A 14,638-nucleotide genomic window follows, 5' to 3' on the forward strand; every position below is an offset into this window, starting at 1 on the left:
AAATTAGTAGAACAAAAGAATTGTAGAGTTGTAAGGAACCCCAGGGGTCATCTAGTCCAACCCCTTGTAGGAAGCACAACTAAAGAATCCCTGGTACATGGCCATCCAACCTCTGCTTTAAAACCGCCAATAAATTGGATCACTGAAGATTCAGATTCGAGTCCCAAGGGTAGTCATAGATTCTCTGCTGTAGCCATGTCCATGTCCATAATTTTCCTTTGTATGCCTGCATTACAACGGACTACTGGTTTTTATGAGTTTTTAAGAAGGCTTTATGTTGTGTGCTCCAAACTGTGCTTTTATTATTTTTATTATTGTAAAGACCAGTGGTTAAGCAATAAAGTTGCCTGCATTTTTTAACCATAAAATGTAAATAACCACCCTGAAAGGCCAGCTGAGGACGAATGAAATGAGGTTTATAAAACACTTTGCTCAATAAAAGTGTTATATGGATGACAAATGCCAGACCCATCTCTGGAATAATTTCTTGCAGTAGGCTGGGTGAAAAGGAATGATATTCAATTCTCCACATTTAACTGGCAGTATCTTAAGAGCGATGATCCCATCTGTTTTATCCACTGACTGCAGGCTGAATGTGATGAATAAAATATTTAGCTCCTGTTGGCTTTGTATCTGAGAACAAGCTGCTTATCAATATGGATATGCTCTGATTTTTTCAAGTCTTCCCTCTTTTAGCCAACCATAACACTTGGAAGTCTCCTCCTTCCATTCAATGTTTATGGGTTCAAAGTAGTCAGGTGAAGTGTTGTGAACAGTACCTGCATCTGTTTCCTCCCATTGCACCTCAGACGACTTCGTGAGATTTGGGAGGGGGGTATTCATGTTTGTATAGTTGTCTACATGCTAATTCTCCCCACCACATAGAGAAGCATGTATGTGTTAAGTTGTGGGTGAATGTGATTCTTCAAACAGCTCTTGTTTATTCACAGGCCAGAACAGAACTGAACTGAAGGGTTCAGTCAGCCTGCTTATATAGAGCTCCAGTACAATGTAACTGTAACAATTTTCTAAAACTATCCAATCACTGAACGTCACTTTCGATCCCTTATTTGCATAACTATCTACAGTATCCCCCTGCTGGCCCAGGGTGAGAACTTCAGTACATAACAGTATGTATGTATGTATGTATGTTTTAAAAAAGGACACAAGAGATTGTCCTAATTTGAAGCACATCAGTTAAAGTAAAGCCTGCTATGCAAGAATTATGGCAAAATGTTGTTATTTAGAACAAACACATAAAGTTCTGGTCTTTCCTGAGAGGGTTGTTTGTTGTTGTTGTTTTGCACCCTAGAATAACTTGTGTTGAATTGATTTGTCATGGCAAAATAGCATAAAGGCAGATATTAATATGCTGTACTGTGAAAGCAACTTTACAGATCTATCCAGTCATGATACAGTAGATAACATGAATCAGGGCCAAGGTACGAAATAGGGTGTTACATAATCTAGGAATATCCCTGCTTGGAGATATTTTATTTGGGTTTATGATATATTTATGTAACATATACCACCTGATTGTAGGAAAGCCATCTTGTGGTGGAGAGTTCCATTGTCTGGTTCTGTGCTGTGTGCCTCTTTTTGCTTGTCTCGAATCTCTCACCACTGAGCTTCATTGGCTGACCCCGGGTTCTAGTATTAGGAGAGAGGGGAGAACAAAATGTCTATTCTCTATGTGCTTTCTCCACACGATGCTTGCTTGGCTCACCCGACAGCTATGCTCTAGTCAGTGTTTCATCACCAGGTGAAGATCTTTCTATTTTATCAGGCTCTTAAACCTTTTTAGCTTCAGTGTCGATTTTATGGCTCGATATTATCACACATTTTAAAACTTTCAGAATTATGGTATTGCTGTGAGTTTTTGTTAGGTTGCTTTTATCCTCTGGCTGCTGGTTTTATGTTCTTAGATTTTATGGTTATTGGTTTCGTTTTTATTTTTATATGCATTTGTTTTTCCTTCATTGGAAGCCATCCAGAAAACATTTTGTTGTTGGGGAAAATATAAATGCAGTTAGTAAACTTAGAACATGTATATAAATGTCAAGCGTATCCTACTCTTGTCTTTAAAAACAAAACAAAAAACAAGACAACTAAAAAGCCTCAGATGTAACCTTTTCCACTCCCCAAGAATTAACTCTAGCCCCAGATAATCTCTTGTCCTTTTCTGATTCTATAGCATCCTTTTTGAAATAAAGGACAACCAGAATTGTACACAATATTCCAAGTGTGGTGTCACCATAGATTTGTATAAAGGCATTCCATTCTTAAGGAAATCAGCCCTGAGTGCTCACTGGAAGGACAGATCATGAAGCTGAGGCTCTGATACTTTGGCCACCTCATGAGAAGAGAAGACTCCCTGGAAAAGACCCTGATGTTGGGAAAAATGGAGGGCACTAGGAGAAGGGGACGACAGAGGACGAGATGGTTGAACAGTGTTCTCGAAGCTACCAGCATGAGTTTGACCAAACTGCGGGAGGCAGTGGAAGACGGGAGTGCCTGGCGTGCTCTGGTCCATGGGGTCACGAAGAGTCAGACACGACTAAACGACTAAACAACAACAACATTACGGCTCATCCTTGGATGCCTTCCCTATAAAGAGCCGTGTGCAACAGGGCTGTGTTCTTGCCCCAACTCTCTTGGGCATATTCTTCTCCCTGTTACTCTCCTATGCCTTCAGCTTGACTGAAGATGGTGTGTACATCCATTCAAGGAGTGATGGGGGTCTGTTGAACCAGGCAATGTCTCCATTCCAAGAGAAAATTGTGACAGGTTCCTACCCAAGAAATGTTGTTTGTAAATGACACACACAAAAAACCTGGAGACAGTCAGGTTGTATATCCATAGCAGTGACCAGAGGAGGAGGAATGACTGCTGGGAGGAGCAGAGAGAGAAGAAATACCATGGCACATCTGCATCAGCACAACTGGATGCCTTCATCTGCCCCAGCTGCAACAAAACATGTCTCTCCCATATCGGTCTCTACAGCCACAGCAGGCGCCGTAGCTCTCCAACAGTTTGACTTAACCCCTGAAGATGTACTCTTCCACTGTATCCTGAGACAGACAGATGCCAACCAACAATTACGGTATTAGCAGTTTCATGACTGGGGAGCTGGAGAAATGTCTCAGATAGTTGAATACTAGATTCAGGTTTAGTTTTATTGTTTAAACAACCTAGAATTGGGTGTGTTTCCCCCCTTCATGTGGGTTGATGCTTGTGCCTTTGTGTAAATCATTACCTCTAGACTGTATAGTCTTGCGTTAGGGCTTGTGACATCTATACATCAGGCAGGGTTTGTTCCAAATTAGCAAGTCTTATGACAAAGCATTCACTCCTGACATATTCTGTGTCTGCTGGCTGAATCGAGGTATTAATTCTGAAGAATTGAGGACTCTAGAAAGTCTTAAATTCAGCCCTGTTAACACTCCATCCTTTTTTTACTGTCAGAATGCTAAACAGCACAGTCGTCTTAACCCCGGAGATTATAAAAGTTGTACAACTTCTGCCCCTGAGAAGTCTGGTGGCTGAGAAAGGAGTGCAATACTGCACGTATTCTGGAGGTCTAGGTTTATGGCAAAATGTTCCAGATGCAACCTTCTTGATAGTAAGCTTGGCTTCAGGCAGAGTAGGAGGAATGCTTATTGCTCCCCTGCTGAACAAATGGATGAGGACTTCATCTTGCTTTTTGAAGCTGAATCTAATTAGTTAATCTATTTATGACACAAGTCTTGATTATACTTGGTACTTTCCCCTGTGTTGTAGGAGTTTCTGTTGGGGTTTGTGTGTGTAATGGCCAGGGAAGTACACTGGCTTCTGTTGCAAGAGTATTTAATCCAGCAGACAAATCCAGACAAATCGAGCACTATAGTTCTTTGAACTTCAAATGCCGAGCCTCTGAAACATTCATATCCCAGGTGTTTTCGCCTTTTTTTAACCTGGCAGGTGTTCTGCTGCATCACTGATCTCCCTTCTGTTTGCAGGTGCCTAATTTAGACACCTGTGTGATTTTCTTGGTTTGTAAGGCAAGAGTGCGGGCAAAACTTAGTACAGGACTTCCAGTCTTCAGAATGACTTTTGGCTATCCTTGTACTTGGAGCCCACACCAGCTCTATCTTGGAGCATTGCTTAGGTATGCAGGGTGAAATGTTGCTAGAGGAGATCTGGCTGCAGCTTCCTGTGCTGTGAATGTGCTTACACACATCCCTTGGAATTCCCCATGGAATCCCTTGGTTGGCTCTGCTCCAAACAGCAACATTCTCCTCTCTTCTCCCCTCACTCCCCAGCACAGTCCACCAGTGCCTTTAGCATAATACCCCAAAATCCAATAGGTGCAGATTTGGGGTTGAAACCCCCTCCCCCAAAAAACCTCATGAATGAGGGCAGCTTCAAAAAATTGAAGCTGGGGAAGGGAAGGGCAGTAATATATAATACTCAGAATGTTTGTCCAGCAAAGGCAGTGATACATGTTATAAGTCATAAGGATAATTCTTTTTCCTTGCTTGCACAATATTGCCGTCTAAATATTTTGAAATTTTCAGCTGGACCTTTCTTGAGTATAAATGCTTATTCATGTTGAGTGTTGTTTCTGTTGCATCACTGTGCTCTCCAGGCGCACTTTATGGTTTCTAAAATAACTTCCGCTGGATTGAAACCCGCAGAAAGTCTGGTGTGCAGTGACATTTTTGTGGTTTTTGTAGCTAATCTATACATCTGTTCTGAAATGTAGCCCAGCCATGTTCTTGCAAGTGAAGTCAGTGAGACAGTCAAAGAAATTGTGGCTTTTTTGAATTGTGAGGTGATCAGGAAAGTACTTGTGACATTTTAAAATGAACTTCCTTATGCTGCATGGTAGCAGGAGGGATTTTCAGGCCACTCTGAAATATAAGGGTGCTATAGCGCCTGATTACTTGTTTGCTTTTTCACAATTCATTGTGATTGTAAGATTTAGTTTTTCTTGATAAAGAGTTGCCCTATATTGGGCACAGAATATGCCTTGCCTGCAAGGAGTTATCATCTATCCAGTAGTATAAGGGTGAGCAGGCTTGGGGTTTGTCCAATCTGCTTTGGGTTTTTATTAGAGCCTTAAGATTTACCCATCAGAGCTAAGTGCAAAAGACAAACAGTTAGAATTAAAGAACAAGGTGCCTCTGAGCGCATTCTAAGCTGAGGAATTTGCCTCCAGTATTGGAACACAATTGAGGCCACCAACCCTTCACATGAAAGTCCACTCCTGGTTAGTAGCTTATCTTTATTTTAGCAGCCTAACTTGGGTAGAAAAAGTTGTTTTGCTGTTGCTTATCATTAAACAATGGGGAGTCAGAAACGTTTGCCAATACCCTGCTAATCACCAAGAAATTTACTAGTAGATCCCTAACTGTTTTTTGTCCACCCCTGTTGTAGGATTCCAGCATCTTCATGATCTGCGTTTCATATCTAGCATTCTTTCTCTTTCTGCAGGCATGGCAGCGATTCGGAAAAAGCTGGTGATTGTTGGAGATGGTGCTTGTGGGAAGACCTGCCTGCTGATTGTGTTCAGTAAGGACCAATTCCCAGAGGTTTATGTGCCAACCGTCTTTGAAAACTACATTGCTGACATTGAAGTAGATGGGAAACAGGTAACTCTTTCTGCTAACAAGAGCACCTTTGAGCATACATATGCTTTTAACCCCAACTAAATATCACGTCAGTTTCTGTTGCAGTTCATCCCTGAGTGCTGAACTTCATGCTGCTCCTTCTGACACCAATCCCTTTAAAATGTTCTTGCCCACCTCTGTCACCTGTTGCCAAAACCCTTATTTCATCCTATTCGTCCCCTCTCCTGCCTCAAGTTAGGTTTTCCCTTTGGGCCAAGCTGTGTACTGTCCATATCATAAATACTCAATAAAGGTTTACAGTAACTTCAGTAGAACTGTTCTAAAGTGGTATCAATGTCATGCTGTTATCTCTCTGAGTCTGCACATCCTGTAACGGACCGTCCCACGTTGGTTAGGAGGGATGTTGCTGTGAGCTGTGTTTGGACCTGGCCTCTCCTGACAGCTTCATGATCATCTGACACCGTTTGGTGGCACCCTTGAGGGTAGCGCTGCAGTCCTATAAAACACACTGGATAATGGCCATAATCAATTCCTGGGCTCAGGCAGTTTAATTAGGGTAGATGTTGTGCCAGGTTGCCTTTAAAGCTGCCTGTTAAGCAAGATGTACTATGGGGAGAGAAAGAAAAAGGGGTCTGTTTTCCTGTTTGCTTTTATTTATTATCCAGAGTGGTATTGATGCTCCTGCTCACTGATATAAACTTCCTTCTGTCTCTCCAGGTGGAGCTGGCCCTTTGGGACACGGCTGGGCAGGAAGACTATGACAGGCTACGGCCCCTCTCTTATCCAGACACAGATGTTATCCTCATGTGCTTTTCCATTGATAGTCCAGACAGCTTAGGTAAGGCTATGGCACTCTAGGCTTGAGGTAAGAGGCCGTGAGGACACAGAGCATGTGATACGGCCCATTTGGTTGCTCATGGCCTCACCCACAGGATACAAGGGAACTCTGTGAGTGGGTGGGTTGGGAAAGCTGAAACACCTAATTTAGCTTTCAAAGTAGTGATTCTTCCAGTCCCTGCAGGATCCAGATAAGCAATGGCTATTTTGGGAAACATTGGTCACATTCACACCAGATATTTAAAGCACACTTTAAGGATAATAGCCTCCTGCAAAGAATCACAGGAACTGTAGTTTATTAAGGGTGCTTAGAGTTGTTAGGAGGTCATTTGCAGAGCTACATTTCCCAGCACCCTTAAACTACAGTTCCCAGCATTTTCCACAACTGTTGCAGTGGTCTGAGAATATTAAGGGAAGTGCCATAACTCAATGTAAAGTACATTTTTTTGAGTAGGTGACTGTAAGTCTAATTTCTGGCATCTTCAATTAAAATGGTCAGTGGCAGTAGATGGAAAAGACATTGCTGGAGAGCCAGCAGACATTGAGCAAGATCAGTGGTGGGGAACCCCTGGCCTCTCTCTCTCCCTCCCCCCCCCATAAAAGACCTGGATTCAAGTTTGGATCGTAGAACAAACAAGGAAGAACAGAGGTTATACGACTGATTCATGTGTTAATAATTTTGTTGAAATTGTCGCTGGTTTTATTTTATATTGTTTGAGGTACCTCACCTTGTTTGATCATGGACAAGTCAAAAATGAGATAAGTAGGTAATAAATAAAGGCCTACTGGTCTATACATGAAAGCAGCTGCCTTGCCCTGTTATCCAGGGGCTTTTCAAACACATTTGGCTGCTTGCAATATTTTTCTCACTTGAAAAAGGGGAAACCTTATTCCAGTAACCACTGCCTTTGAATGCACAATCGAGAATCAGGAGTACTATTTCTAACTAGGAATTTATTCATAGGACTTTATGGACCGCAGTATTGTCACATTTTAACAGATAACGTTTTGCCTCTAAAACTCCAGGTAGTGACACTTTTAAACAGCCTCTACACATAGATACGTGTACGGGTTTGGCAGATGATGCAGGATATAACCAGCAAGGCCCATGTTAGAGCAGTTCTGTGTTAAACAGCATCTTGTTGGCTGGAGGGTGATGATAGGATCTTGCCTCTGCATTTGAGGGCAAACAGTTAACTGGACCTTACACAACTACTAAACTGCGTTGACTCCTTGGGCATCTGCTAGCGCAATAGACTTAATAATGATGACAGTATTTGTCATAGCTGGATTCTGCAGGGAAGTGTGTGTGCTGGGAAATGCTTTGAACTTTTCTGCACAGCTCCTTCTGTGTGGTGTTCTGTCTCTCTGAAACTGATCTTTGCCCACGTCTCCGGGGATTTTTTGCTGTGGCTCTGGGATTTATGTGAGGAGAGCTTTCCCATATTCCCAGTCACTTTATTTCTTTCAATGGCATAGGGAGTTCAGTGTTCCCTTTCAGCTGCTACAGGGTGTGGTAGGGAGAGCAGGCTCTCAGCCATGTGCTGGCCAGGGCTCTGGAAATAGGACTCTCATTGTATCCAGTCTTGCTTTTGGCAACAAACTGGATCTGGGGATGGCCTGTTTTGAAGAGGTCTCAAGCAGCTTCCTTTTTAAGTGCCATGGGATTATTATACCTGCGAATCTGTCCTTCATTGGGAGGAGGGCTTTTATTTCATGGCCTGACCTGGTTCATGAGAATGTGATTGGCCTTTCCAGAAAACATCCCAGAGAAATGGACACCTGAAGTGAAACACTTCTGCCCTAATGTGCCCATCATCCTTGTGGGGAACAAGAAGGACTTGCGGAATGATGATCACACCCGCAGGGAACTGGCAAAGATGAAACAGGTAGGAGGAACCTGTTGTATTTTTTTTTTAAAAAAAAGCTTGGTGGAGTTTTTGTATCGAGAAATAATTCACTTGCTTTACATAATGTTGTGTAATGTTGTCATTGTGATGTTTCTGGGAAGGCTTCAAACCAGCAGCCACTGTTGCCACAGCTTGGAGAACTCTTCATACCAGAATTACTGATGGCTGCTGCTATGCAGTAAAGTGCTCTTGGGGAGAATCTATATCCCTCCTATCCTTTTCTAAACAGCAAGTCATCCAATACCCCTTAAAATGGGTGAGATAACTGAAGATTTCCGGATAAAACAAGTGCCTTTTGTGTATTCTGAAACTCTGTAACTAGGGAGCATTATTCCAAGCAGGATCATGTGAGAAAGCTTCAAAAGTAAATAAAAAACTTAAAAGTGTGTAAAAAAAAAAAAAAGAATTAGATAGTTAATGCAATTAAATAGTATACATGGATCTGTGCTCTACTCCATACAATGTGTGATGCAATATACATCTTATTTAAAATATTACACTGAAGTATTAGGTGAAACTTGTAAATGCTCTGGATTTTTCACACAAGAAATTTAGGGAATCACTTTTCTTTCTGGGAGATCAGAATATTATTTTAAAACTAGAATGATTTGTCAGTACTTGAATTGTTATACTAACTTCACCACCCCCCCAAGTTTCCCATCTCATAGTATATTGGTGATTAAGAGAACAAAATGTCTTGTGAATAATCATTTGCTCTTTAGTGGAGCACTCCTAGAAAGATGTTGGGTTGCTTTTAGGAGGTTGATGCAAGCGTCTCGATTCTGGAATATTATGTATGGATTTAGTTGAGTTTCTACATTGCAGGGTGTTGGGACTAGATGACCCTCAGAGTAGCTTCCAACTCTACAACTCTGATACTACCACCTTTCATTATGATTTCATGTTACCTTATTTCTTGATATTGCAGCCACATGTTCTAAATCTTTGGTCCACCTGGAAGATAGTTCCCTTCTCCAATGGTGCTCTTAATCAGTTCTGACATTCCTCATAATACTTGGGAGGATATTCAGGGCTTTTACAAGAAAGTCCACAGGAAGTTGCTCCCACTTCCACTTCCTCCAGCACAGTAACCATTGCCGAAGGGGAGGACTGGTGGTGAAGCTGCCTCTGAGCAGGGTCAGTAAGATCTCTTCCCGGCAGGGGTGCATAAGGAGTTGCTTCTGGAGGTATTGACAGTTAAAACTTACATAGCTCATTGCTATTGAGTGTTATCAAACATTCAGGCTGTAATCTAAAAGTCTCTCCTACTGACACTCGGTGCTCCTACTTTTGGAAGTGTTGGTTTACATGCAGGCCATGCATTTAAAGCACCCCCCAAAAGTAAAGAATAATGGGAATTGTAGTTTAAGGGTGCAGGGAAATGTAGTTTTATAAGAGTGAACTATAGTCCCCACAATTTCCTTTGGGTGGGGAGAGAATAAAATGTGCTTTAAACATTTGGTGTATATGCAGCCCAAAGGGTAAAGGGAGGGCTGGCATGTGCAGAGTGTAAGATTCCTTGCTCTGTGGTTTTACCTGATGGTGAAACCATTGTGAACTGAACTTCAGAGTGGGTTCGTGCTGGGAATTTTGAGCTGAAGGGATTAAAAACTAAATGAACACCAATCTTCCTAATTCTGAATTTGGCAATATCTTTGGTTAAGACCCAGAAGTGGATTAAAGGATTTTGGGGTGGGAGGGAAGAGAGGCAGTTTGTACTGTAACAACAACAAGAAGAAGAAGATAGGTCTAGGCTGGAGTTAAAGTTGGACCTCATCTCTTAAAAGATTGAAAACTACTGCTTGGAAGCAGCGTTCCTGAAGCCGTATGAGATACAGAAGACCTACAGTGGAGTCAGAGCCTGGTTTGGGAGGGACTCCCTGATTTTTTCAGTAGGACAAGCCTAGCACCAGGGCAAGACAGAGACACCATAAAGGTAGATGGCAGAGATTTCAGATTGATGATGGGGCAGTGTCCTGCAGGGTGTAGCATGGAATAGTGGTCCAGATATTTGATCACTGCAGAAACCCATAACAAATTTTGCTAAGATGTGTACACGTTTGCTGTCCTCTCTCCCTTGCATCCAGATGGCTTGGGGCAGATACATGAACCACAAAGTTCTCAGGTACACAGATTAAGCCCCATCTTACCCTGTATGACTATAGGAAGGATGCTAAAATCTGCCTAAAGTGTTGTGTGAATGGGGGTCCACATATAGAAAGCACCAATGGGGCCACAGCACTGGCCCTGGCCCTGCCCCAGAATTTGCACTGCCCAGCCCTCTGGCCTTCCAAACACGGTGAGTATATATCTGAGCATAAAAAAGGCCTTTCTATATGTGGACCGTCCTCTTCCCACCCCACCCCAATTCATGTGAGAATGTCCTTTCAGTCTTGCCAAAATGGCCACCCATATTTCTGCGATGAGCTGTGCTGCTTTTCTTGGCCAGGATATGATGTTACACCTGTGCAAACTCAAGTTCTTCCTTAAATCAAGCCTTGCAGAGGTTTCATTAATTTGGATTGTGGTGTTTTGTTTTGTTTTTGTCTTCATAAGGAGCCAGTGAAACCAGAGGAAGGGAGAGACATGGCGAACCGGATCAATGCTTTTGGCTACCTTGAGTGCTCAGCCAAGACGAAGGACGGCGTGCGGGAAGTGTTCGAAATGGCAACTCGAGCCGCCTTGCAAGTCAGGAAGAACAAAAAGCGCAAAGGTTGCCCCCTCCTGTAAAAGGGGTGCATTGGCAGATGATGTGACTGTGCTGTCTGAAGTGTATCTTTCCCTTTCCATGCACCCCACAGATGGGGTCGAGGTGGAGAGGTGGAGCTATTAGCTCTATCTAGAATAAAAAATTTAACATGCTGGCTATGTCCTTCATCCCTCTGCACAGTAAACTTCCTGGGACACACAATATAGGCATCTACACGGTCTCTTCCTGTGTTGCATGCCCAGGCTGCCTTTTCCAGCTCTCTCAAGGGCCAGAGGTGTCTTTCTGAATCCTGCTTATAAACAATGTCCTTTTTGTATTGGGCAGGCAGTGTACTTGAACTAACTCTGTATTGTTCTTTGCTCCCATTTTTTACTAATCCTACTCTTCAGTGCTTTGTACAGATTCACCAGTGCTTACCCTTGTGTCTTCCTGTTCTTACATATTACGGAAGCTAAATTTCTGAATATTGCAATCTGAGAATGTGGAGCCTGCCTCTGGTTTACAAATGAATGCACTGGCTTCTCTCCACAAATGTGCTAAAGCAAGCGGGGTAAGTCTTGCCAAAATGGCCTCCTGTATTCGCATTAAGGAGCTGCGCTCTGTAGTGGTCATAAATAATCTTTGCTTCTCTTTGGAGCAGCAGTGCCTTGTGTTTTTGGCAATACTGTATTCTCACATCATTAAATTAATTCAAACTTGAGCTCGACTCTTTTTGTTGTGGATGCTATATGGCTGTCCATCTGCACACTGAACTGTATGAAGCTGTGTTAATTCTGCTGAGCATCACTAGGGCAGTCAACCTGTGTTGGAAGTTTCTCAGCTGCTTCATCGTATCTGTCTTGTTACCTTCTTCCTCACAATTCCATAAAGTGTAGCAGCTCAGTTCCTTATCTTTGGGTAAATCTATTAATACAAGGGTATTGGTGGGTATTAGGATGTGGGTGGCGCTGTGGGTTAAATCACAGAGCCTAGGAGTTGCCGATCAGAAGGCCGGCGGTTCGAATCCCCATGACGGGGTGAGCTCCCATTGCTTGGTGCCTGCTCCTGCCAACTTAGCAGTTCGAAAGCACATCAAAGTGCAAGTAGATAAATAGGTGCCGCTCCAGCGGGAAGGTAAACGGCGTTTCCGTGCGCTGCTCTGGTTCGCCAGAAGTGGCTTAGTCATGCAGGCCACATGACCTGGAAGCTGTATGCCCACTCCCTCGGCCAATAAAGTGAGATGAGCGCTGCAACCCCAGAGTCGGCCACGACTGGACCTAATGGTCAGGGGATCCTTTATCTTTATTGGTGGGTACTAGGAATCCCAAGGTCATAGAATGATGAACTGCTTCGCTTCAGAGTCCAGATAGTTGGTACTATTTTTTAAAAAGTAGGTGGAAAGCTAGCAGAGCAGGGGGGAAGGTGTTCTATTTAAGCTCTTTTCCCTAAACACTTAAAGACTTTTTAAAAATTAAAAGCGATCAGTCCTGTGATCTGACACCATGGGGCAACCTATTCTGATAGTGGCAGGCAGACAACTCTTTTATCACCTCACTGCAACTGCTTTGTTTCTCATGTAGACTGACCTTGTGCATTCCTTTCAGAGTGAGCGATTCTGTGGTTCACAGGTAAGAAGGGAGGAGCAAGGAGCACAGAGCAATAAGAATGAAGCATTGGTGGGAACATGGAAATGGGTCCCCCCCCTAATGCAAAAGGTAAGAAAGTTGGCAGGGTTATCCTACTTTAACGGCTTTGTCCCCCTGGCCTCCTAACCCACCCCTACTGCTAAATAAAACAGTGGCCAATTCTTTTTGCAGATAGAAAAAGCAGGCTCTGGGAAGAAGATGTAGGAGAAACGATTGATTTTATACATGTCAATCGGAACTCAAGTGCATTTTATACCTCTTGTCATGGGACAGGAACCCCCTTCATTAGCAACCCTCAAATACTATTAAGCATGTGACTGTAGATGGTGCCATCTGGTGGATGAATTTTGTGTTGCTTGAGAACAGTAATGGCATTCTCTTAATATATATATTTTTAATCCCAATCAGAGAGAGAATTCATATAGAAGGCACTAGACTTTATATTTTTAAAATACGATTTTCCTAACTAATTGAAAACTCATCATGGGTTCTCTTGCCGTAACACAATAGGCTTCCAAAATCCATTGCTGTGGAACAAGCAATACTTTACTGCCTTTTAAAATGCCTTGCCTATGTTTACAGAAGATAAACCAAGTTATCTGCCTCTATTAATACAACAATATGTAACTTTAAAAGTAGAAAACAATTTATTGTAACTCTTCCTTGCTTTGCACACTGCTGTACTCCCAAGTGCTACAGATCACTCGTGTTGAATTTAATAGACTTGGAACTTGCCAAACATAGCTTTCCATAAACCTTTTTTTTTTTTTTTTAGCTTGCAACCTTCCTAGCAAGAGTCAGTACAGCAATGGTGGTCTCAGCCTCAGAGTCCCAACATCCACTCAGCCACAAAGCTCCCCTTTAGGCCAGTTGCTATCTCTCAGTCTAACCTGTCGCACAGGTTTGCTGGGAGGATAAAATGGAGATAGAGAGAACCATGTGCCTTGCCTTGAGTACCCTGAAGGAATGAGCTGGGTTGTCTATAAAGGTAAAGGACCCCTGGACGGTTAAGTCCAGTCAAAGGCGACTATGGGGTTGCGGTACTCATCTCGCTTTCAGGCCGAGGGAGCAGGCGTTTGTCCACAGATAGCTTTCCGGGTCATGTGGCCAGCACGACCAAACCACATCTGGTGCAACGGCACACCATGATGGAAACCAGAGCGCATGGAAACACTGTTTACCTTCCCGCCACAGCGGTACCTATTTTTTTATTTGCACTGGTGTGCTTTTGAACTGCTAGGTTGGCAGGAGCTGGGACACAGCAACGGGAGCTCACTCCAAACTCCTCTTCTTCCATTGCGGGCATTCGAACCACCGACCTTCTGATCAGCAAGCCCGAGGGGCTCAGTGGTTTAGACCACAGTGAAACTAAGGCTGCAGCCCTAAACCTTTATCTCAGAGTAAGCCCCACTGAATTCAGTAGGCCTTACTTCTGAGTAGACATTCTTAGGATTGCAGCTTCAGCCAGTTTGGCTGGCCTCTTTAGGCAAGGTGAGGCAACAGATAAGACCAAGTTCCTTGCATTTTGCTACGGTAAGATGGAGCTCTGTGAGCAGGATCCTCTCACTTTGGTGCATAGAGAAGGCTTGGGTGGGAAGCCGTGGGCCGCCAGATGCTTGCTGGAGTACCACTAGCAGCCCTGACCGTGCTACTGGTTTGTAATGGGTCACAGCTGTTCTAGATGTAAACTTGAGTCTTCTTTTGTACTTTGAAATTACCAATTATGGCAGCAGTTCACGATCCAAGAAAAGGAACTGCATATGTGCCGCCAGCACCAACAGCAGTAAGACTACACTAGAATGAAAGAAAACAGCCACAACCTTTAGGGAATTCTTCCTCAGGTAGGACTTCTGAGAGTTTACAGCTCTCCACAGAGCTGCACCACTTTGGTTATCCCCTAGTTGCAAATTCATTGTCGGTATTTATGGCCACAGTTGTGCCAGG

At 43.2% G+C, this 14,638-nt stretch overlaps 1 protein-coding gene across 4 annotated transcripts in view; it reads left to right on the forward strand.

Annotated features, from left to right (window-relative positions):
• Positions 1–11,769, forward strand: part of RHOC (ras homolog family member C) — a 29,163-nt gene extending 17,394 nt beyond the window's left edge. For 3 of the 4 annotated variants that reach the window (XM_083444609.1, XM_083444610.1, XM_083444608.1), the window contains exons 2-5: positions 5,476–5,633; positions 6,330–6,450; positions 8,208–8,338; positions 10,916–11,769. In XM_083444609.1, the coding sequence (XP_083300735.1) occupies positions 5,478–5,633; positions 6,330–6,450; positions 8,208–8,338; positions 10,916–11,089 (582 nt within the window). In that variant the 5' untranslated portion in view covers positions 5,476–5,477 and the 3' untranslated portion in view covers positions 11,090–11,769. Of the gene's footprint in view, positions 1–80; positions 5,252–5,475; positions 5,634–6,329; positions 6,451–8,207; positions 8,339–10,915 lie in introns of those variants that run through there. The other variant, XM_083444611.1, reaches the window with a different exon arrangement.
• Positions 11,770–14,638: the final 2,869 nt, after the last annotated feature.

This window comes from Podarcis tiliguerta (genome assembly GCF_965153285.1).
Source record: "Podarcis tiliguerta genome assembly, chromosome: 6".
In the NCBI taxonomy this organism is placed as follows: Eukaryota; Metazoa; Chordata; class Lepidosauria; order Squamata; family Lacertidae; genus Podarcis; species Podarcis tiliguerta.